Below are 17,508 nucleotides of genomic sequence, written 5' to 3'. Positions count from 1 at the left end.
TCCCAAAGGCACTTGACGCCTGACAGACTGACTCCTGGCGCCAGAACTCCTTCTATGCCTTCTCGGCGGCGAAGAACGGTGACCTGACGGCGAACGTCGGCCCCTCGACGTCTAGCTTTTTCTCCTCGACGGTGAGCGCCCTTTCTTCGACGTCGAATGCCTTTGCCTCAAACGGCGATCTTCTGCGCCTCGACGATGACCTCTTACGCCTCAACGGCGATCTCACGTGCCTCGATCTTCTCCTCGACGTCGAGGAGCCCCTCGACGCCTACCTTCTCTTAAACGACGGCGAACGGCGGTGTCGCCGTGACGGCGAGCACCGACGCCGGTCCACCTCTCGACGTCGAGTCCTCGACGACGAAATGGTCACCGGAGACCTCGACGGCGGTCTGGTCAGTTCCCTTGACGTCGAACGTTGACGCCGCTACGACCCGGAGCTCCGGGGAACAGACTGCAGTCATCCCTCTCGACGCCGTAGCCGGTGCAATCGACAGACAGAGAATGGTGACGCTTGCTGGTCTTCCTGCCCCTGGGGAGCCCCCCAGAGGCCTCAGCATGGGCAGATGAAGCCCCTCCAGACCCACCTTGTGCCTTCAGCCTTCTATCCTCCAGACCCTGAAGTCTGATCTTCATTCTATCCCTCAGGTTCCTGCCAGAAAAGCCCTGACAAATGTCACACTCCTCTGGGACATAAGAGGGAAGGCAGAGGATACACACCTCGTGTGGGTCCGATTTGGCCTTCTTCCTGGAGCACTCTGGACATTTTTCGAATAATGCAGGCATATTGACAACCAAAGAGTGCACCAAAAGACAAACTGGAAGAAAAACCACCAAAGTACTTCAGAAAAGTACTCAAATAACTTGAAAAAAGTGGAAAAAAAAATCACCAATAAACCCTTAAAAAGGGAGAGCTCAATGCTCCAGGGTCCTGCTTGCAGGAGCCGGAAAAAAGAACTGAAAGTAAAAGGGACCTGCAGTGCACTCTGGGATACTGTGAGGTTCTGGAAAGTTCTCTTAAAGGCACAGTATCCTGTTTTGAGCCACATAATGGCAGCCTATGGGGCTTGTCTGTCCATGTCTTCCTCTCTATGATTCCAGAGGGTTTTTGCTGTTAAAGCAAGGGAAATCTGGACAGGCTTTGCTGTTTGTGGATTTTTGGTGAAATTTCTAGTTGAAGTACTGGACAGTGTAGCCTGTGGATATAGGCTGCATTATCTGTCTTTAATTCTCTCTTAAGTGTCTGTGCAGTTCTGCATTTTTCGACACCTTAAGAGATTATTTTTGATTGCTCCGGGGTCCACGCACATGGGCGGGTCTATACACTAGATTATGACTATACACAGAGATCCCCTACTACAGAAGTGGAGGCTTTATATTTTTATCCACCCTGGGAGTGATGATTCTGGCTCTAGCAGGGTCTTTTAAGAGGTCTTCTGTATGACGTTACATACCCTTAAGCATAGGGAGCTATTGGGTGGCAGAGACCGTTTCAAATAGGAAGTGCTCTTCAAGAGTTTCTTGGCGTAGCTCAACCTCAAGAAAAGTAGTGGCTCTACCAATGAGGTCTTGGTACTTTGTGGTGTCATCAGGAGGAGACTGACAAGCAGGGTATAGATCTGAATCGGTGTCCAATTAAGGGTCTACATCTGCAGTCCAGGGGTCGGTTAGGCGTGGTGGTGTACCTTAAGTACCATCCCCTGCCCACCTGCGTAAGAGTGTGGAGAACCTTGAAGTGTAATATCTAAGGAATCTCCATCAGTGTGTGTTGGAAGGTGGCGAATGAGGTGGAGGTGGTAAAGTCCTGGTGGCCTCGTCAGCTTTCTTCTGTTTGGCCAGGACTGGAGTATCAATAGTCTCTTCGAAGGAGAGCTGTCTCTTCGATGGTGGTGGAGCTGAAACCAAAAATGTGGCAAGTATGCTTCCTGTGTGGTGCTAGATTTTTTTTCTTCTAAAGAGCATCCGTTTTTTTTTCTTCTAATTTGTGGACAATAGGTTACACAGGCTTGCCAGGATCAGATTTCGGAGCCGGTTTTGAAGCAGAGGTGTGTTTGTTTCAGCACCAAAGGTACGATCAGAGCTGTAGATAGAGCTGGTTGGCTTGGTATCGAAGATTGACTCGACACCAAGGTGAATGACGTTGATGGCTTTGGCTGGTATTTAGGTGCAGAGCCAGAGGGTGAGACATTCAAATCAGAGTTTCGGTGCAGACAATGGCGCAAAGGCAGTGGTAGTCGAAAGGCCTTTTGTTCAGGTAGGGATGAATGTCTCCTAGGTTTTGAGACAGGGCTGTGGGACAGGGGCTACCATACTCAAGGATTGTTGTGCCTGCTATACGGCCTGCATCTCCATTTCAAGCTCAGAGCTGTAACTGCCCTCAGAGAACACCTCTTCCTTTCCCACAGATGGTCCAGCGAGTTCTTGCTCCTCATCCATGACATCTTGATGTCTAAAGATGTTGGAGTGTCTTCAATACGGCTCAGGTGCATTTAGCGTTGACAGGCCCGATGGTCTCGAGGACTCTTTTGACCTGAAAGAGACAAGCATCACAACCCTCCTCCCTGTGTTCCTGTGATAAACGGGTTACAGACCGGATGGAGATCAGTCCCGAGGGTATTTTGTGTGGCAGTATGGGCAGAAATGGAAAGGCGTCCGTTCCATCACCAGCAGAGCATCCTGGGGTGAACCTGGTGTAGATTGAAAATGGGAATCCAAAAGTGCAAGGCCCTTGAGGGCCGCGGTTGAAGTGCGTCGATTAAACTAGCAATAACTTTTCTTAATCTCAATTAGCAAGATGGAATACGTGATCGAAAACAATAATAGTGAGGACAAACAGAACAGAGCACCGTAAAGGTCTCGACACTGAGGTCAGGCACACATCTCCGTACCAGACAGCAGACAGAAAACAATTTAACAATGCAGTAGATGCCCATGCGAATTATCACCAAGACAAGTCACCACTACCTTGTTACTCAACAGATTTTTTAAGGAAAACAACTTGCACACGTACGAACCCAACACCAGATGTCAGGAATATGCAAAGCATGTGTATCTACAGCCACACATGCCTTGAACTTACGAGACCTTTACCCCTCATCCAGCTCGCTTAGTCAAAAACTGCTACTTATTACTACCTTTCGAACTGACCCACCACCATGGCTAACCACACGGAAATCAGACAATTACAATTCCACTAGAATACCTTGAAATCCATCATTACGATTGTGGCAGACAGAAGGATTACAGAGAATACAACCACACAACTCTACCATAACTGCAAATCTCAGATTAATGACAAGTGCCTGGATACCATCTTCGGTGAGTAGTGTGCTACTCTAATATACTATGTCAGACTGGATTAAAAGGGAGCCACTTTATGGACTTCTACAAACAAGTTGACCGTAGGAATGGCAATTTACCCATACAATAATTACAGACTAATTAAGGAGCATCAGAAGCAGTCTCAAGACTAAATAAATCTCCAGATAAATGCTCTCTGGAAAAAAGGTGAGCTACAGATATCTCTGGAGCTTCCCTATACTGACAGACCATGGGGGATACTTGATGTACTCACTGAAGGTGGGGCTTCCCAATCCACCAAAGGCGCCATTGGTAAGGGATGCTAGAGGGGTATATCCAGTTGACCTTGAAAAAGGATCTGAAATATAGAGAGAACTACATTTAAAAACTGGACAGGAAAAGTGTGCCATTGAGTTACAAACAATGTATTGAAACACATTTTGAAATACACAAACAGCACATGAGCCAAATAACTTCTCCCACGCAGCTACAGGTGGCACAAAACTCAGATGGCCTTACATTATCCCAGAAGTGACTGTGCAGAGATGCATATATGCACCACCGATGTGTATACATCAGTTTTGACTTTGCACTCTTCTGCACCCTCAGATGTAGGCCAAACATGACAATCTGGAGGCGACAGTGTCCCAATGCTAACTTGGGACCTTTCTAACAGACGTTCACTCCATTGAACATGGAGTAGGGAGGGTGGTGCCAAAGCCATCTGAAACAGGCTCCCAGAAGAGGAGTAAACAACAAGTTACTTACCTGTACACTGTGGTTCTCGAGTATTTATATATTTTATAGATTCACATGCTTGAATCTTCCTCGTCGTCATGGTGGGAGTCTCACGATGTGAGAAAGTGCCATCTTTCTTGCATTGGTATGACGCCACTTTTTGCTGAACTGCTGATGTGCTTTGACTGAGTGTGCCCTAGGCTTCTGCCAACCAAGTGCCCAGGGCCTGTGTTCCTTCCCTAAAACTGTGTTGAAAACAAAACCCAATTGGCATCTCGGGCCACCTGTCAGTCCCTCGTAAATGGTACCCAGGGCATGGTGACCAGAGAAGACCCCTAAGGGCTGCAGCACTTATTGTGCCACCCTTAGGGGCCCTGTACCCGGACAACCACACACTGTCTTTGCAGGCTGAGTGTCTAGGTACAGAATTAAAAAAAAGTCGACATGGCTCACATCCCTATGTGCCATGCCCACAGAACCCACTGCCCTGGCATACCTCAATCACCCCTCTAGCTGGGTGCCCTATGCCAGTGGTGTGGACACAGGTCCATGAGCCCTGTGCCCTTACAGTACCCAGAGCTATTCCTGGGCACTGCAAATGCAGTGATGCCATTAAGAGTATATGGTACTGGGAGGTCCTCATTACGAACACCACAGCGCCATAATGGCTACACTGAAGACTGACAAGTTTGGTATCAAACTTCTCAGCACATTAAACCCGTACTGATGCCAGTGTGGGATTTAATGTAAATTGCACTACAGAGGGCATATTTGAGCTGCCCCCTGAAACCTAACCTACAATCCACTTATGGTCTGAGAGGCTGCCACACAGCAGACATGTTGCTGGACCCCTGGGTGGACAGCCCCCGCTCTCCTGGGCCTGCAACAATGCACATCCTGGGCGAGGTGCTAGGTCTCCTCCCCAGGATGGGCAGGTGGAAGCTTCAGAGACCTGCCACCCTTGTGAGCTTCTCCAGGCCACTTGCTGTACTCAGCAAGTGGCCCCCAACAGTTCTGACCCTCACTCTGGCAGGAAGACTGGTGGGAAACCCTACATCAGGAAAGGGGGTGTGCCAGCCTGTGCCAACCCCACCCCTCAGGTGGGAGAGGCAAGGTGAAGCACGACCCTGGGCTCCGGCCATCTTGAAGATGGGGAGCCCTGCCCAATCACAGGAGAGGACCAGGCTAGGGGGTGTACCCACCCCAGGACAGGGACCTATTAGTCCCTTTACTTGCCCTACCTGGAACGCCCCTAAATTCAGTATTTAGGGGCACCCTGAACCTTCCTTCCACGGATCCCAATAAGACCAGAAAGAAGATCAAGAAGAAGATCCGCCGTGCAGCTGCTAACAGGACAACACCAACTGACTTGGCCACAGCCCTAACGGCCTGTCGATCCTGGAACCTGCTAAATCCCAGCGACTCATGCGGAAAGCAACCTTGGACAACCCGGAGGACCTGCCTGCCTTGACCCTCTAACAGACTGGGACTCCCCTGAGCAGAGGCTCTGCTCCCAACAGCAATACCGCTGGTGCCAGCCAGAAACCGCAAATCCAGCCCACTCTGCACCCGCTGAGCCCGGCCCGTGCCAGAGTGATCCAAGACCACAAGGACGTCCCCCCGGCGACTGGGACCCGAAGTCCAGTGCCCTAAGACCCTCCTTGACGACCCAGACGCCGTCTGCAGCCTCAGAACCAGGTACCCCTCCAACCGCGACCAGCTGAGGGTAAGATTTCCCGACGCCAAAAGACACCCCTGCACCCGGCGCCCCACGGTCCCCTGTGCCTTCCTTTGGGGTACCTATCTCTTCTCCAAGATCCCAACTTAACTCTCGAAGTGGTGGTCGCACCTGAAGAATCTCCGTCCCGAGCCTGCAGCCTTTATTCACTTTGTAACTTTCCCATTGGATAACACGGAGCCCCCGACGGCTCAAAAGCACTCTACACCCAGCCGCCGAGTTCCACCGGAAATGTAACTACTGCCCTACTCTACCTCCCCAGTTGCCCTGAGTAAGTGACCAGGAGCTCAGCTCCCACAGCCGCGTGGCCTGCCTGCTTGCAGCCACCAACCAATGGCCCCCTACACTCCAATGGATTGCATTTGATCTCTCTGCACCCGGCTGCCCCTGTGCCGCTGAGGGTGTAACAACTGTATCTTTCTGACCCTGGGAGACCCCTGAATCTATGCTCAGAACCTTAACCTCACCAGTCGAGTACTCACCTGAAAGCCGATAACTCACTTTCCTTTCATAGGCTAACATTGATTGGTTTTCACTGAAATTTCTTCTAAGTGTCGATTTTTGCAACTTTAAAATATTCTTCTGAAATCAGCCGAGTAACTATTTCCGAAATACTCACCTGGGATCAGGAGAGAAACCAGTGCTGTACTTTCTAGTTCAGTGCTGAACCGCAAAAGTAATCTTAACTGTACTTACCAGTTACCTGCATTTCCTTCCATAGGAAACCATTGACGGGTTCTCTGAAATTTCTTTTAAGTGTCGATTTTTGCAAATTACAAATATTCCTTAAAAATCGTACCAACTGCTGAAACGTAAATACTTACCTGTCTTAGGTAGAGGTCCCAGTGCTGGATCTAGGAGTCCAGTACTGGATTAAAAAAGTAACGAGAACCTACTTTACCTGTGACTTGAATTTCCTTCCATAGGATAACATTGCTAGTTTTTCTCTGAAAAGTGTCAACTTTGAAAATACATTTATATCCTTTAAAAAGTACAACTGTAACCAAAACGCTTTTACTTAACTGTTTTCAGCTTAGGTCCTGGGACTGAATCTAGGATCCAGTCCTGGAATTCCAAAAGTATTCTATACAGTAAATCACTGCATTTGTGTAGAAAAACCCATTGAGTTCAATGTTAAATTGTGTTTAGAATTGTGTTGCCAATTGCAACCACTGTAGCTATTGTACTTACAAAGTCTATTGCCTTTCTGCAAAGTAATTATCTAAAGTTACTCTTATTGGGAAAGGTATATTTTGATACCTGTTGGCTCTAGAGTTCAGTTCAGTGTGTGAAACCTTTTGCTTACTGAGTGTGTACAACAAATAATTTACACTGTCCTCTGATACTGCCTTACTGCTCGACCAAGCAACCACTATAGAGAGTAAGGTCAGATCTGACTTTGACCTCTGTTATACCTCTGGGGACAGGGAACTCTATACACACTGTACCTTACTTTGGTCCAGTATATATAGAGCCACTTTCTTACACACAGTAACAGTAAAATAGCAGTATAAAACTTTAACATTCAAATGTCCATAAGAATTCACTAGCTGTTAGCAACCTATTACTATTGTTATAGAACAGCCAAACTGTAGCCTATCAGAGAGTAGACCATAGCGTCTCCTTCCCCTGTAGGGCCACCATACCTTAGATTTTAAGCAAGAGTACCACAAGGTAATAAGAGAAGTATGGAAGGTGAACCTGGAAAAGGGAGGAGGGAGGGTCACATGTGAATCTATAAAATATATAAACACTGGAGAACTACAGTGAACAGGTAACTCGTTTTTTCTCCAGTATTGTATCTTTTATAGAGTCACATGCTTGAATAAGAACAGCAAGCAGTACCAAAGGGTGAGAGGAGGCGGGTAAGGTGAACCATCCCACCATGCGACCCAGAAACCAAAATACGAATGATAATCATAAAGCACATCTAACATAAGCTCATAACAATGTATACACATACTAAAACGTAAATTAAAAAATATTTGGAAAACATTAATTACTTGTCATAACAATAGTACACTTATTGAAGAGAAAAATAAAAATAAACTCCGGAGATCATACCTTATACAAATAGACATCGCAAAGCAGCTTGACCAACTGCTACATCCGCCTTCTGCCAGGCATCCTGGCAGTAATGTTTTTGAAGCTTTTGCCATGTCGACGCCCTGCATATATCAGGCAAGGACACTACTGATAATATGGCAGAGGAAGCTGCCACCTTGTGTGTTGAATGCGCTACGACTTTGGAATCCAGAGGGCAGCCAGACCTCTCAAGACAAGAGACCAGTCAATGAGACCCAGTGAGCGATAGATGCCTGCGTCAAAGAATGACCCTTCCTGGGGGCAGAGAAGGCAATGGGTAACAGTAGATTTTCGGAAAGGCTGAGTCCTGTGCAAGTAGAACGTTAAACATTGTTTAATGTCCAGAGAATGGAGTGCTTTCTCAGCTGGCGAAGATGGAACTGAAGAGAAGGAGGGCAAAACCACTGGCTCACTTAGATAAAATGCAGAAGGTACCTTGGGAATAAAAGATGGATTGGTAGGGCTCCATTGTTGTGAAGGCCTGAATTTCACTAATGCGTCTAGCTGACATGATGGCCAACAGGAAGGCCACCTTCCAGGAGAGGTTCTTCAATGCGCTCAAACAGTAACTTCATAAGCTGCGACAGGACAGTATTCCCAGCTCTCCCAGCTCCTTCGACGACGTTGTGCTTCTGCTGGGGAGCGGCGATCCTTAAATCCCCCTGAGCCCCCAAGGGCTTCAGGTGAAACCCCCTTTGATTGGGGGGTTCAAAGGTAGCAAGGTTGGCCATTGGTCGCCCCCCATGGGCGCCCAGGTCACAAGGTCACTTCCTGTCGGGGTGGCTGGTGCGCACCCCGTATCCGCTGGTCCTGGCCGCTTCAGGGCGCCCAGGACCAGTTCCATCCCCCTGTTGGCACCGCGTGGGTTATGGCGCCGGCCCTTGAGCCTCCCCCACCCTGCGGGTGGATGCGGCGGCCTCTGCAACTTTGGACGCATGCGCCAGACCAGCTTTGGCGAGAGACAAGAGATAGGGCAAAACGTCCTCAGACAGCAAGGAGAGAGGATAGCAAGAGTGCGCGGTACACCATATACACAGTCTTTTCCACTTGGCCAGGTAGCATTTTATCGCAGGAGGAGCTTGAGCTTTCGGTAGTATTGCCTGACATTCCTCAGACATCGCTAAATGCCCGAGATCTGTGTGATGAGGAGCCAAATCAAGTGCAGTGTGTGGAATTGAGGATAAACAACTTGGCGCTTGGTCATGGCCAGAAGATTTTCTTTTGGCTGGAACAGAATTGGAGAAAACCTTGATAGGCAATACAGCTCTGTGAACCAGTACTGTTGCGCCCACGCCGGGGTGATTAGAATGACATGGCAAGGCTCTCGTTTGATCTTTTGCAGAGCCTCTGGAATGAGGGAAAACAGAGGGAATGCGTAGGCAAACGTTCCCTGCCAAGAGTGTAAGGCATTTCCGAGAGAGCCTGTCTGAGGAAATCTGCTGGCATAGAATCTGCTTTTTTGTTGAGTGACGTAGCGAACAGATCTAGGGTTGGAAACCCCTAGCAGTGAAAAAGCCTTTGGATCTGTTCGTCATTTAGCTCCCACTTGTGACACTGCCTTGTGTCCCTGATGAGCGAATCGGCCCAATAGATTTAGACCCTTTGCACATGTTGAACCTGTATTGATATTCCGTGAACTATCAGCCAATCCCAGATCTGCTGTGCCAGGATCGAGGGCCCGAGATCTTGTCCCACCTTGCTTCAGCAGACAGAACATGGTGGTGGTGTTGTCCATGCGAATCAGGGTTTTGTTGGGAGGAAAGAGACCTTGAGAGATTGTCTTGAACTGTCCACCAAGACATTGCTGAAACGATCACTGATGTTATTGAAATGATCCTTGAGATTAAATCCATGGAGCGTCAAGCTCCTCCTGGAGAGGTCTCATCCTTAGGCAACAGAGCGGGATACAGGATGACATCATCCTTAGCATTGACTTGTATAACCTCACTGAAACGCACCTTTTTGCAGACAGACCCTGCACTATCTTCTGCAGTCTTAAGATCCTTTCTTTTGAGGGAAATGCTATAGAGAGTGTGGTGTTCAGAGTTGCTCCTAGAAATACTATTGACTTGGAAGCCAGAGAACTTTTCCTGGTTGATTCTGAGCCCCAGGGAGCGAAAGAGCAGAAATCAGGCATCTGTTGCATCTTCTGGCAGCCTGGCGTGATGAGGCCTTGACTAACCAGTCATCCAGATAAGGGAATACCTGCTGAACAGCTCACCATAGAAAAGCCGCCACTGGAGCCAAGCACTTGGTTTAGACTATTGGAATCGACTTAAGCCTGAAGAGCAGTACTCCGAATTGATAAAGGCACCCAGCCACCTCGAACCTGAGAAAACAACGATGTTTTGGGTGTATGGGGAACATGAAAATACAGAAGATTCAGAGAGGACATATAGTCCCCCGCATCCATGAGAAGCAGAATTACCTCGAGCAACATCATTCTGAAAGGTTGAGATTTGAAGAACTTGTTCAATGACCTGAGATCCATTATGTGCCTCCTTTTCCCTGTCTTTTTGATCAAGAATTGAGAATAGAACGCCAGATTGCGCTCTTTGGGTGGCACATCTTCTTTTGCCTGCTTGGGGAGGAACAATTGGATTTCCCTCTTGAGGATTTGGAGATGACGATCGGAAGCTCTTCGCAGAGACACATTCTGGGGATGTTGAACAAATTCCAGGGTGTGATCGTAGTGAAATATGTCTAACACCCAAATGTCGGAAGATATAAGCTTCCATTGACTGAAGAATTTGGAGGAAGTGGGCAAAATTGAAGTGGGACTATGGAAGCAGGGGCCTGCGGCTCCTCATGGTCTCTTTTTAGAGTCGTGAGCCCTTCCGCCTGATGGTGGGCATCAATGTGCCGCTGCTCTAGAGTAGGCTGTTTGCCGAAAGGGCTGCGAAGAATACTGACCACAAAAGCCCTCTTGATAATCTGGCTTGAAACACTGCTGAAGCTGGGGGCGAGAGAGATTGACCTCTGCCCAGGAAGGAAGCAAACGTTTTCTGCTGCAGATTATACACTTCGCCATATCAGTATCAGATTTGATTGACTTCAGCACTTCATCCACATGTTTACCAGAGAGAAATTCGCCAAACTGCATGTGAGAAAGTGGCTCAATATATACTGGACCAGAATAAGGTATAGTGTGTATAGAGTCCACAAACCCCAGAGGTAGAGCAGAGGTTAAAGCCAGGTGTGACCTTACTCTCTAAAGTGGTAGCTTGGTCGAGCAGTAAGGCAGTACCAGAGGACAATGTAAAGCATTTGTTGTACACACTCAGTTAGCAAAGGGTTTCACACACTCAAGGACTGAACTCCAGGTCAATTGTTTTTATATCAAAAATATATAGTTTTATTTTTAGAACCAACAGGTTTAAAAATGTACTTTTCCTGATATGAGTACTCTCTATTGCAAAGAGGCAATAAACTTTGTAAACACAATAGGTATAATGGTTGCAGTAGGCAACACACTTCTAAACACAATTTAACATTGAGCTCAATGGGTTTCCTACACAAATGCAGCTAGTTATTTTATCGATTACTTTTGTAGTCACAGGACTGGAACCTAGTTTCAGTCTTGGGGTCTAAGCTGGAACCAGTTTAGCAAAAACGATTTGGCTATTGCTTTGATTTTTAGGAAATATAAAGCTATTTCAAAATTTCACACTTAGAAACTTCTTTATTAAAATCTGGCAATTTATCCAATGGGAGGAAAATCAAGAAGCAGTTAAAGTAAGTTCTTGTTACTTTTGTATTCCAGGACTGCGCTCCTAGGGCCAGCACTGGAGTCTCTACTTAAAACAGGTAAGCAACTACGTTTAAGTAGTAGGTACGATTTTTAAGAAATATTTGTAAGTTTCATTGGGCTACTACTGGTGGTTCCGGCGGATCTCGAGGGGAAGTGTTACAGGCCCTGAGACAATAAGACACACAGGACACCATGGGGGGCACTAGAACAAAGCAGCAGGACTCGCATGCTTTGGAGACTACACCCATCGGAGATGAACAGAGTCTCACTGCCCGCATTCTCCAACAAGACAATACAGCCCCCAGGCAGGAGATGCGTGCCTCTGTCTGTTCAAACCTTATGCAACCTTACCCCCTCTCCGCTCTTACTCTTTCCAGCTTCTGTCCTCGGCCCTCACATGCCCTTGCCCTTTGTCCCCACCCTGTTTTGCTGTGAACCTTAGACAGACTTCCTTTAGTCTCTATGGTTGTCTCTTCCCTTATCCGCACTCCCTCTCCTCCCCCCCACTACTTTCTCTCGCCTTTCACTCCTCCCCTAATTGTATTGCTGATTGTTTGATTTAATGTTTACTTGTTGATCTTCTAGTATATTGTTGAACCACATTGTTGCACTTCCTGTCGTCTCTCCTATCGTCTCCTACCGCATCCTCACTCTATTTATGTCTCTCCCTCCCTCCTCTCTCAATGTTTTGAGACTGAACTACTTTGTCTGATGCCCGATGGAGCTACTTGGTTTAGCTATAGGGGAAATGGGCCTTTGATTCCCTCCTTGGTCGTCACCTACTCAGTCGGTCTTTAGGCAGACTTCTTTTCGTCTCTCCTTATTGTCTCTTCCCTAGCCCCTATCCTCTCTCCCCTGCCTGCTACTCTGCCTACCCCCTGTCCTTTGTGCCCTTTAACTAAGCACTCTTTCTCCCCTTGTTGGGGAAAGATCCAATATTTATACTCTGGAGTCTCAGCGAACCCGCTGAGTGAGTCCACTGCGCCAAGGGAGCCACTCACACTTGAGGTATGGTATGGCACCCCTTGCCAAAGCACTCCCTCTCCCCTTTTTGGGGAAGGATCCAGTATGTAGGCCTTGGAGTCTCGGAGACCTCTCTGAGAGAGTCCACTGCGTAAAGGGAGCCTCTCGCAATAGAGATGGGAAGGGATACCACTTCCCTTGGGATCACAGCTTACTGGACTTTGGACGTTGCCTTGACTCGTCTACCGGTTTGTGTCCCCGTCACCCTTCCCCTCTTCTCCCCATGCTGTGTCTCTCACCCTCCCCCTCCCCTCCTCTTTCCCACCTTCTTTATCTGTCTACTTCCCCTACTCCAACAACCCCCCTGAATCTCTCACCTTGCCTTCTTTTCCCCTTACGTATTTGTGCTTATTGTTTTTCTCGACCGTACAAGTAACTTTGTTGCCATGCTCTAAGAACTGTGTAACCTTTGTAACGATGTAACCTGTAACTGATCTAATGCTCATGTAAAGCGCTCTGATACCTCCGGGTCTAGCCAGCGCTAAATAAAACTTAAAATAAAATAAAAAACGGGGTGCCGTTTTGCTTAGCCGTCAGCTGCCTGACACTTGCCTGTTTTTGCTGTCTGCTGCCACCGGAGGTGCTCCGCTCCTGGAGCAATCGACGAGGGATTTCCGCCTGCGGGGACCGGGACGGGACTGCGAGACCCAGCATTCACAGCGCATTGAAGACCACAGCGCAGCTGGTGTCTCTTCCCGCCCCCAGCACTCCCGCAGGCATAAAGCGGCTTGCGGACCCTGCTCACCGGGTGCCGTTTGCTTAGCCGTCAGCTGCCTGACACTTGCCTGTTTTTGCCGTCTGCTGCCACCGGAGGTGCTCCGCTCCTGGAGCAATCGACGAGGGATTTCCGCCTGCGGGGACCGGGACGGGACTGCGAGACCCAGCATTCACAGCGCATTGAAGACCACAGCGCAGCTGGTGTCTCTTCCCGCCCCCAGCACTCCCGCAGGCATAAAGCGGCTTGCGGACCCTGCTCACCGGGTGCCGTTTGCTTAGCCGTCAGCTGCCTGACACTTGCCTGTTTTTGCCGTCTGCTGCCACCGGAGGTGCTCCGCTCCTGGAGCAATCGACGAGGGATTTCCGCCTGCGGGGACCGGGACGGGACTGCGAGACCCAGCATTCACAGCGCATTGAAGACCACAGCGCAGCTGGTGTCTCTTCCCGCCCCCAGCACTCCCGCAGGCATAAAGCGGCTTGCGGACCCTGCTCACCGGGTGCCGTTTGCTTAGCCGTCAGCAGCCTGACACATACCTGTTTTTGCCGTCTGCTGCCACCGGAGGTGCTCCGCTCCTGGAGCAATCGACGAGGGATTTCCGCCTGCGGGGACCGGGACGGGACTGCGAGACCCAGCATTCACAGCGCATTGAAGACCACAGCGCAGCTGGTGTCTCTTCCCGCCCCCAACACTCCCTATTTAACCCCGCTTTCCCCGCGGACCGCGGGGCGCGCGCGCGGGACGCAAACCGGGGCGAAGACCGGGCAAAGAGCGGGCCGTTTGTGGCCGTTCGAGACCGTGGGGAGACCGGGCCGGGCTCCCCCTCTAATCCCCAATCCCTTGAGTATTTCTACTTCCTACTTCTGCATTCTAATCAGATCATCCCCTCCAAACTATTCCAAGAAAAATGAATACCAGGAGTAACAAACTAAAGAAATTAAAAAAGAGAGGCATCGGAGAACAGCTTCTAGGCCCAATGGATGACTTTTTGCCAAGGCTAACACCTTTATTGACCAAAGCATCAGCCTGATAGAGGGAAGAGTATCTACAGATCTCGCGATCGCAAGGCGATCCTCTGTGGGACCATTGGCCACAGTGAGAACTCCAGAGATGGAAAACGCCCTAGCCGATCCACCACAAGCCAATAAGAGGCTTAGCCTGCCGAACAATGTAGATCTCTCAGCCTCTCAACTATCCCTCTCACTTACCAACTCAGACTTAGAAAAAACACCTGAACTTCTACGCGAGCAAACGCCAGAAGAAGTAAGACAGGCAAGAGGGAGGAGGGAGGGGGCTGTAAAGAAAAGGAAGGATAAGGGGAAAGCAGATCTAGTTAATGGTATCGAAATAGTTGAGACAACTGATCTAATCACGCCCCCCAACTTGGCTCGCTCGTCACCTAGAGCGGCGGACCCTACTAATCATCAGGTTCTAGTACACCATTCTTCCCCTAACAACAATATAAATACTACGGTCATAGGCTCACCCGTTATCATCTCCCACAGCAATGAATCAGATTCTCTTGATCTAGTAAACAAAATTACCTTAGTATTAAAAACTCTACTCCAACCTCTTGAAATGAGATTAATAAATATAGAAACCCAAATGTTAAAAATCACTAAATCTCTACAACATAACCTAACTTCTGAACCCCAAAAAAAGGGAACAAATAATCAATCTGCACCCCCCCTACAAAGTAAAAAAGTTACACAAACCCGTCCTGTAACAAAACCACAACCTGCTGCAAAAGACCCTGTAGTAGGCAAACCACTCTCGGTAACAATAGTACCAACTACTAACGTTGACACACTTCCAAAAGCCACTGCTACTAACACAACAAAAGTAAACACACCAGCCCCAAAAATACCAGCTGTTACCAACCCTCCCCAGACCAAATCAAATCCCACAGTTAATAAAGGTACCACTAGAGGAGCTAACGATGGTAGAACTTACATGCATTTACCACCTGAAGCATCACCATACGTGGTCGTAATGACGGGTGTACCAGAATTAACAGGGGAGACAACAGAGCCTAACTGGTCCCTAAAAAATAAAGTCCAATATTGGCTAAACACGAACCGCCCTTCTCCCCCTAACTGGACAACTAGGATAGCAACAGTCAGTAGGACCCCTTGGGTGGGACACACGAAAAAACTAATACAGGGTGACTGTATTGTCATCACTTTTGAGGACCCCAAGGCTGTCGAGTACATATGCTCCTGGGAACAACATAATCCAAGTGGGGGTATAGATACAAAGAGTCTCTCCTTCTTTTATCCCAAAAAGCATTATAACAGCCACTTTAACAAACAAGACAATTTGTGGCGTAAAGCAGTTCCACAGCCCTGGGACTTTACTAATGCTAGACCCAAAATCCCCCCACAGCAGAACGGACTAGACCCCATATGGTGGTCGGCCGACCCAAATTATTATCAACAGGAAGCCCCATGGCAGGTAATGGGTCCCCGCAACAGAAGAAGAGAATGGGAACAATGGGGTGCCCCACCACAGCGGCCCTCTAGACCTAGATATGGAGAAACACCGTACTGGGGAAACTGGTCAGGTATACCAACAATGAACCGATACAGTAGCCTGGAGATGGTCGATTGACCACCACCAGATTCTACCAATGACAACCCAAATACTCTATCTAGTGTCCCGGAAAGGAAAACGATCATAAGACAAGATAATAGGCAACGATCTTTGTCTATCATTTACTGGAACATAGCGGGACTTCGCACCAAAATAGATGATGGCTCAGCAGCTCAATTTCTCGAGGATGGAAATATAATATGCCTCCAGGAAACATGGGCAGTAAAAGAGCTACATATCGCAGGCTACAAAACCCTTTTTTCCCCAGCCATTCCCAGTACTGCGGGTAGGCCCAAGGGGGGCTTGATCACCTACATAGCTAACACAATTCCTAGCCTCAAACTCCTCAAAATTGAAAACTCTCCAAACTTCCAACTTATTTCCATCTCAGTTGGCAAAGATGCTATTGTCATCCTAGTAAACTTCTACAACAACCTAGAAGAAGAAAACTTCATCAAAACTCTTCAGACAATCCAGGAAAAAATCGCTAGAAATACTAAAACATATAGTAGAAAGGCAACTGTTCACTTATTATGGGGAGGAGATTTTAATATCCATCCCTGCCCACATCTGAACAATCTTAACTGTGGGATAGTGGACGAGCACGACAACCCCCTTGCCCATTTTTCACACGATGGTAAAGGGGAAGCGATGAACAATCTCCTCACAGACCTGGAATTGTCACTAATAAACAAGCAAAATCCGGATGATAATACTCTCTATCCCACATATCTAGGGCGGGGACACGAGACCACTGTAGACTATGTCTTAACAACGGATGGGTTGAGACAGCTAACCACGGACTTTACCCTATTGGCAAACAACTTAAGTGATCATTCCGCGCTTAGAGTGGATCTGGATCTTCTAGATCACCCAACACGGACAACCCTAATTGCACACACTCTTTCTCAAAATCAGATAGAAGTGGGCAGACCAAATGGTTTCACAGTGAAATGGGGCAAGATGGATCCAACCCAACTAAGCAGTAGTATAATAAAGACTCTATATCCTAACATAATAAACTGCTTAGACCTGGAGTCTGATGACAACGCCATCCTTCAAAACTTCAAGATCATTTTGGATAAAACCAAACTAATGCTGACCAGGGAAAATAAATCAAATAATCTAAATAACCCAACAATCCCAGGCTGGTTCAATCACGAATGTACGAGCTCTATAATCAAATTAAAAGAGGCTCTTAGGCAACCAAAAAGAGACACACAACTGATTAAACATCTAAGACACCACTACAAAATAGTCAGGAAACAAAGAAAACAGGAGCTAAAACAATCCTTATGGAATGATTTACATAAAAGCTCACTCACAAAAAACAGTGAGTCTTTCTGGCGGACAGTGAAAACCCCTTTTCTTTCTGACTCCAGCAGACCTCAAATTGACGTAGCGATAGAAGAGGAAACATGGGTACAACATTTCTCCCATATATTCACACTAACATCTTCCAAAGAAGAAACAACTCATTCTCATCCTCCTGTCGACTTTCCAATAAACATTCAGTTTGATATTCTTGAGGTAATGCAAGCACTAAATCTAAGCAAAGGGGGCAAAGCT

General features: G+C 47.8%; 1 protein-coding gene across 4 annotated transcripts in view; it reads right to left on the bottom strand.

The window, feature by feature from the left end:
* The window catches only part of FBRS (fibrosin), a 430,176-nt gene that overhangs the window by 56,872 nt on the left and 355,796 nt on the right, over positions 1-17,508 (bottom strand). For all 4 annotated transcript variants that reach the window (XM_078652840.1, XM_078652841.1, XM_078652842.1 and 1 more), the window contains one exon: positions 3,572-3,655. In XM_078652840.1, the coding sequence (XP_078508966.1) occupies positions 3,572-3,655 (84 nt within the window). The remainder of the gene's footprint in view (positions 1-3,571; positions 3,656-17,508) is intronic.

Source organism: Lissotriton helveticus, chromosome 7 (assembly GCF_964261635.1).
Source record: "Lissotriton helveticus chromosome 7, aLisHel1.1, whole genome shotgun sequence".
In the NCBI taxonomy this organism is placed as follows: domain Eukaryota; kingdom Metazoa; phylum Chordata; class Amphibia; order Caudata; family Salamandridae; genus Lissotriton; species Lissotriton helveticus.
The sequence above is the reverse complement of the archived record's forward strand: the minus strand, read 5'-3'. Positions and strand labels throughout refer to the sequence as shown.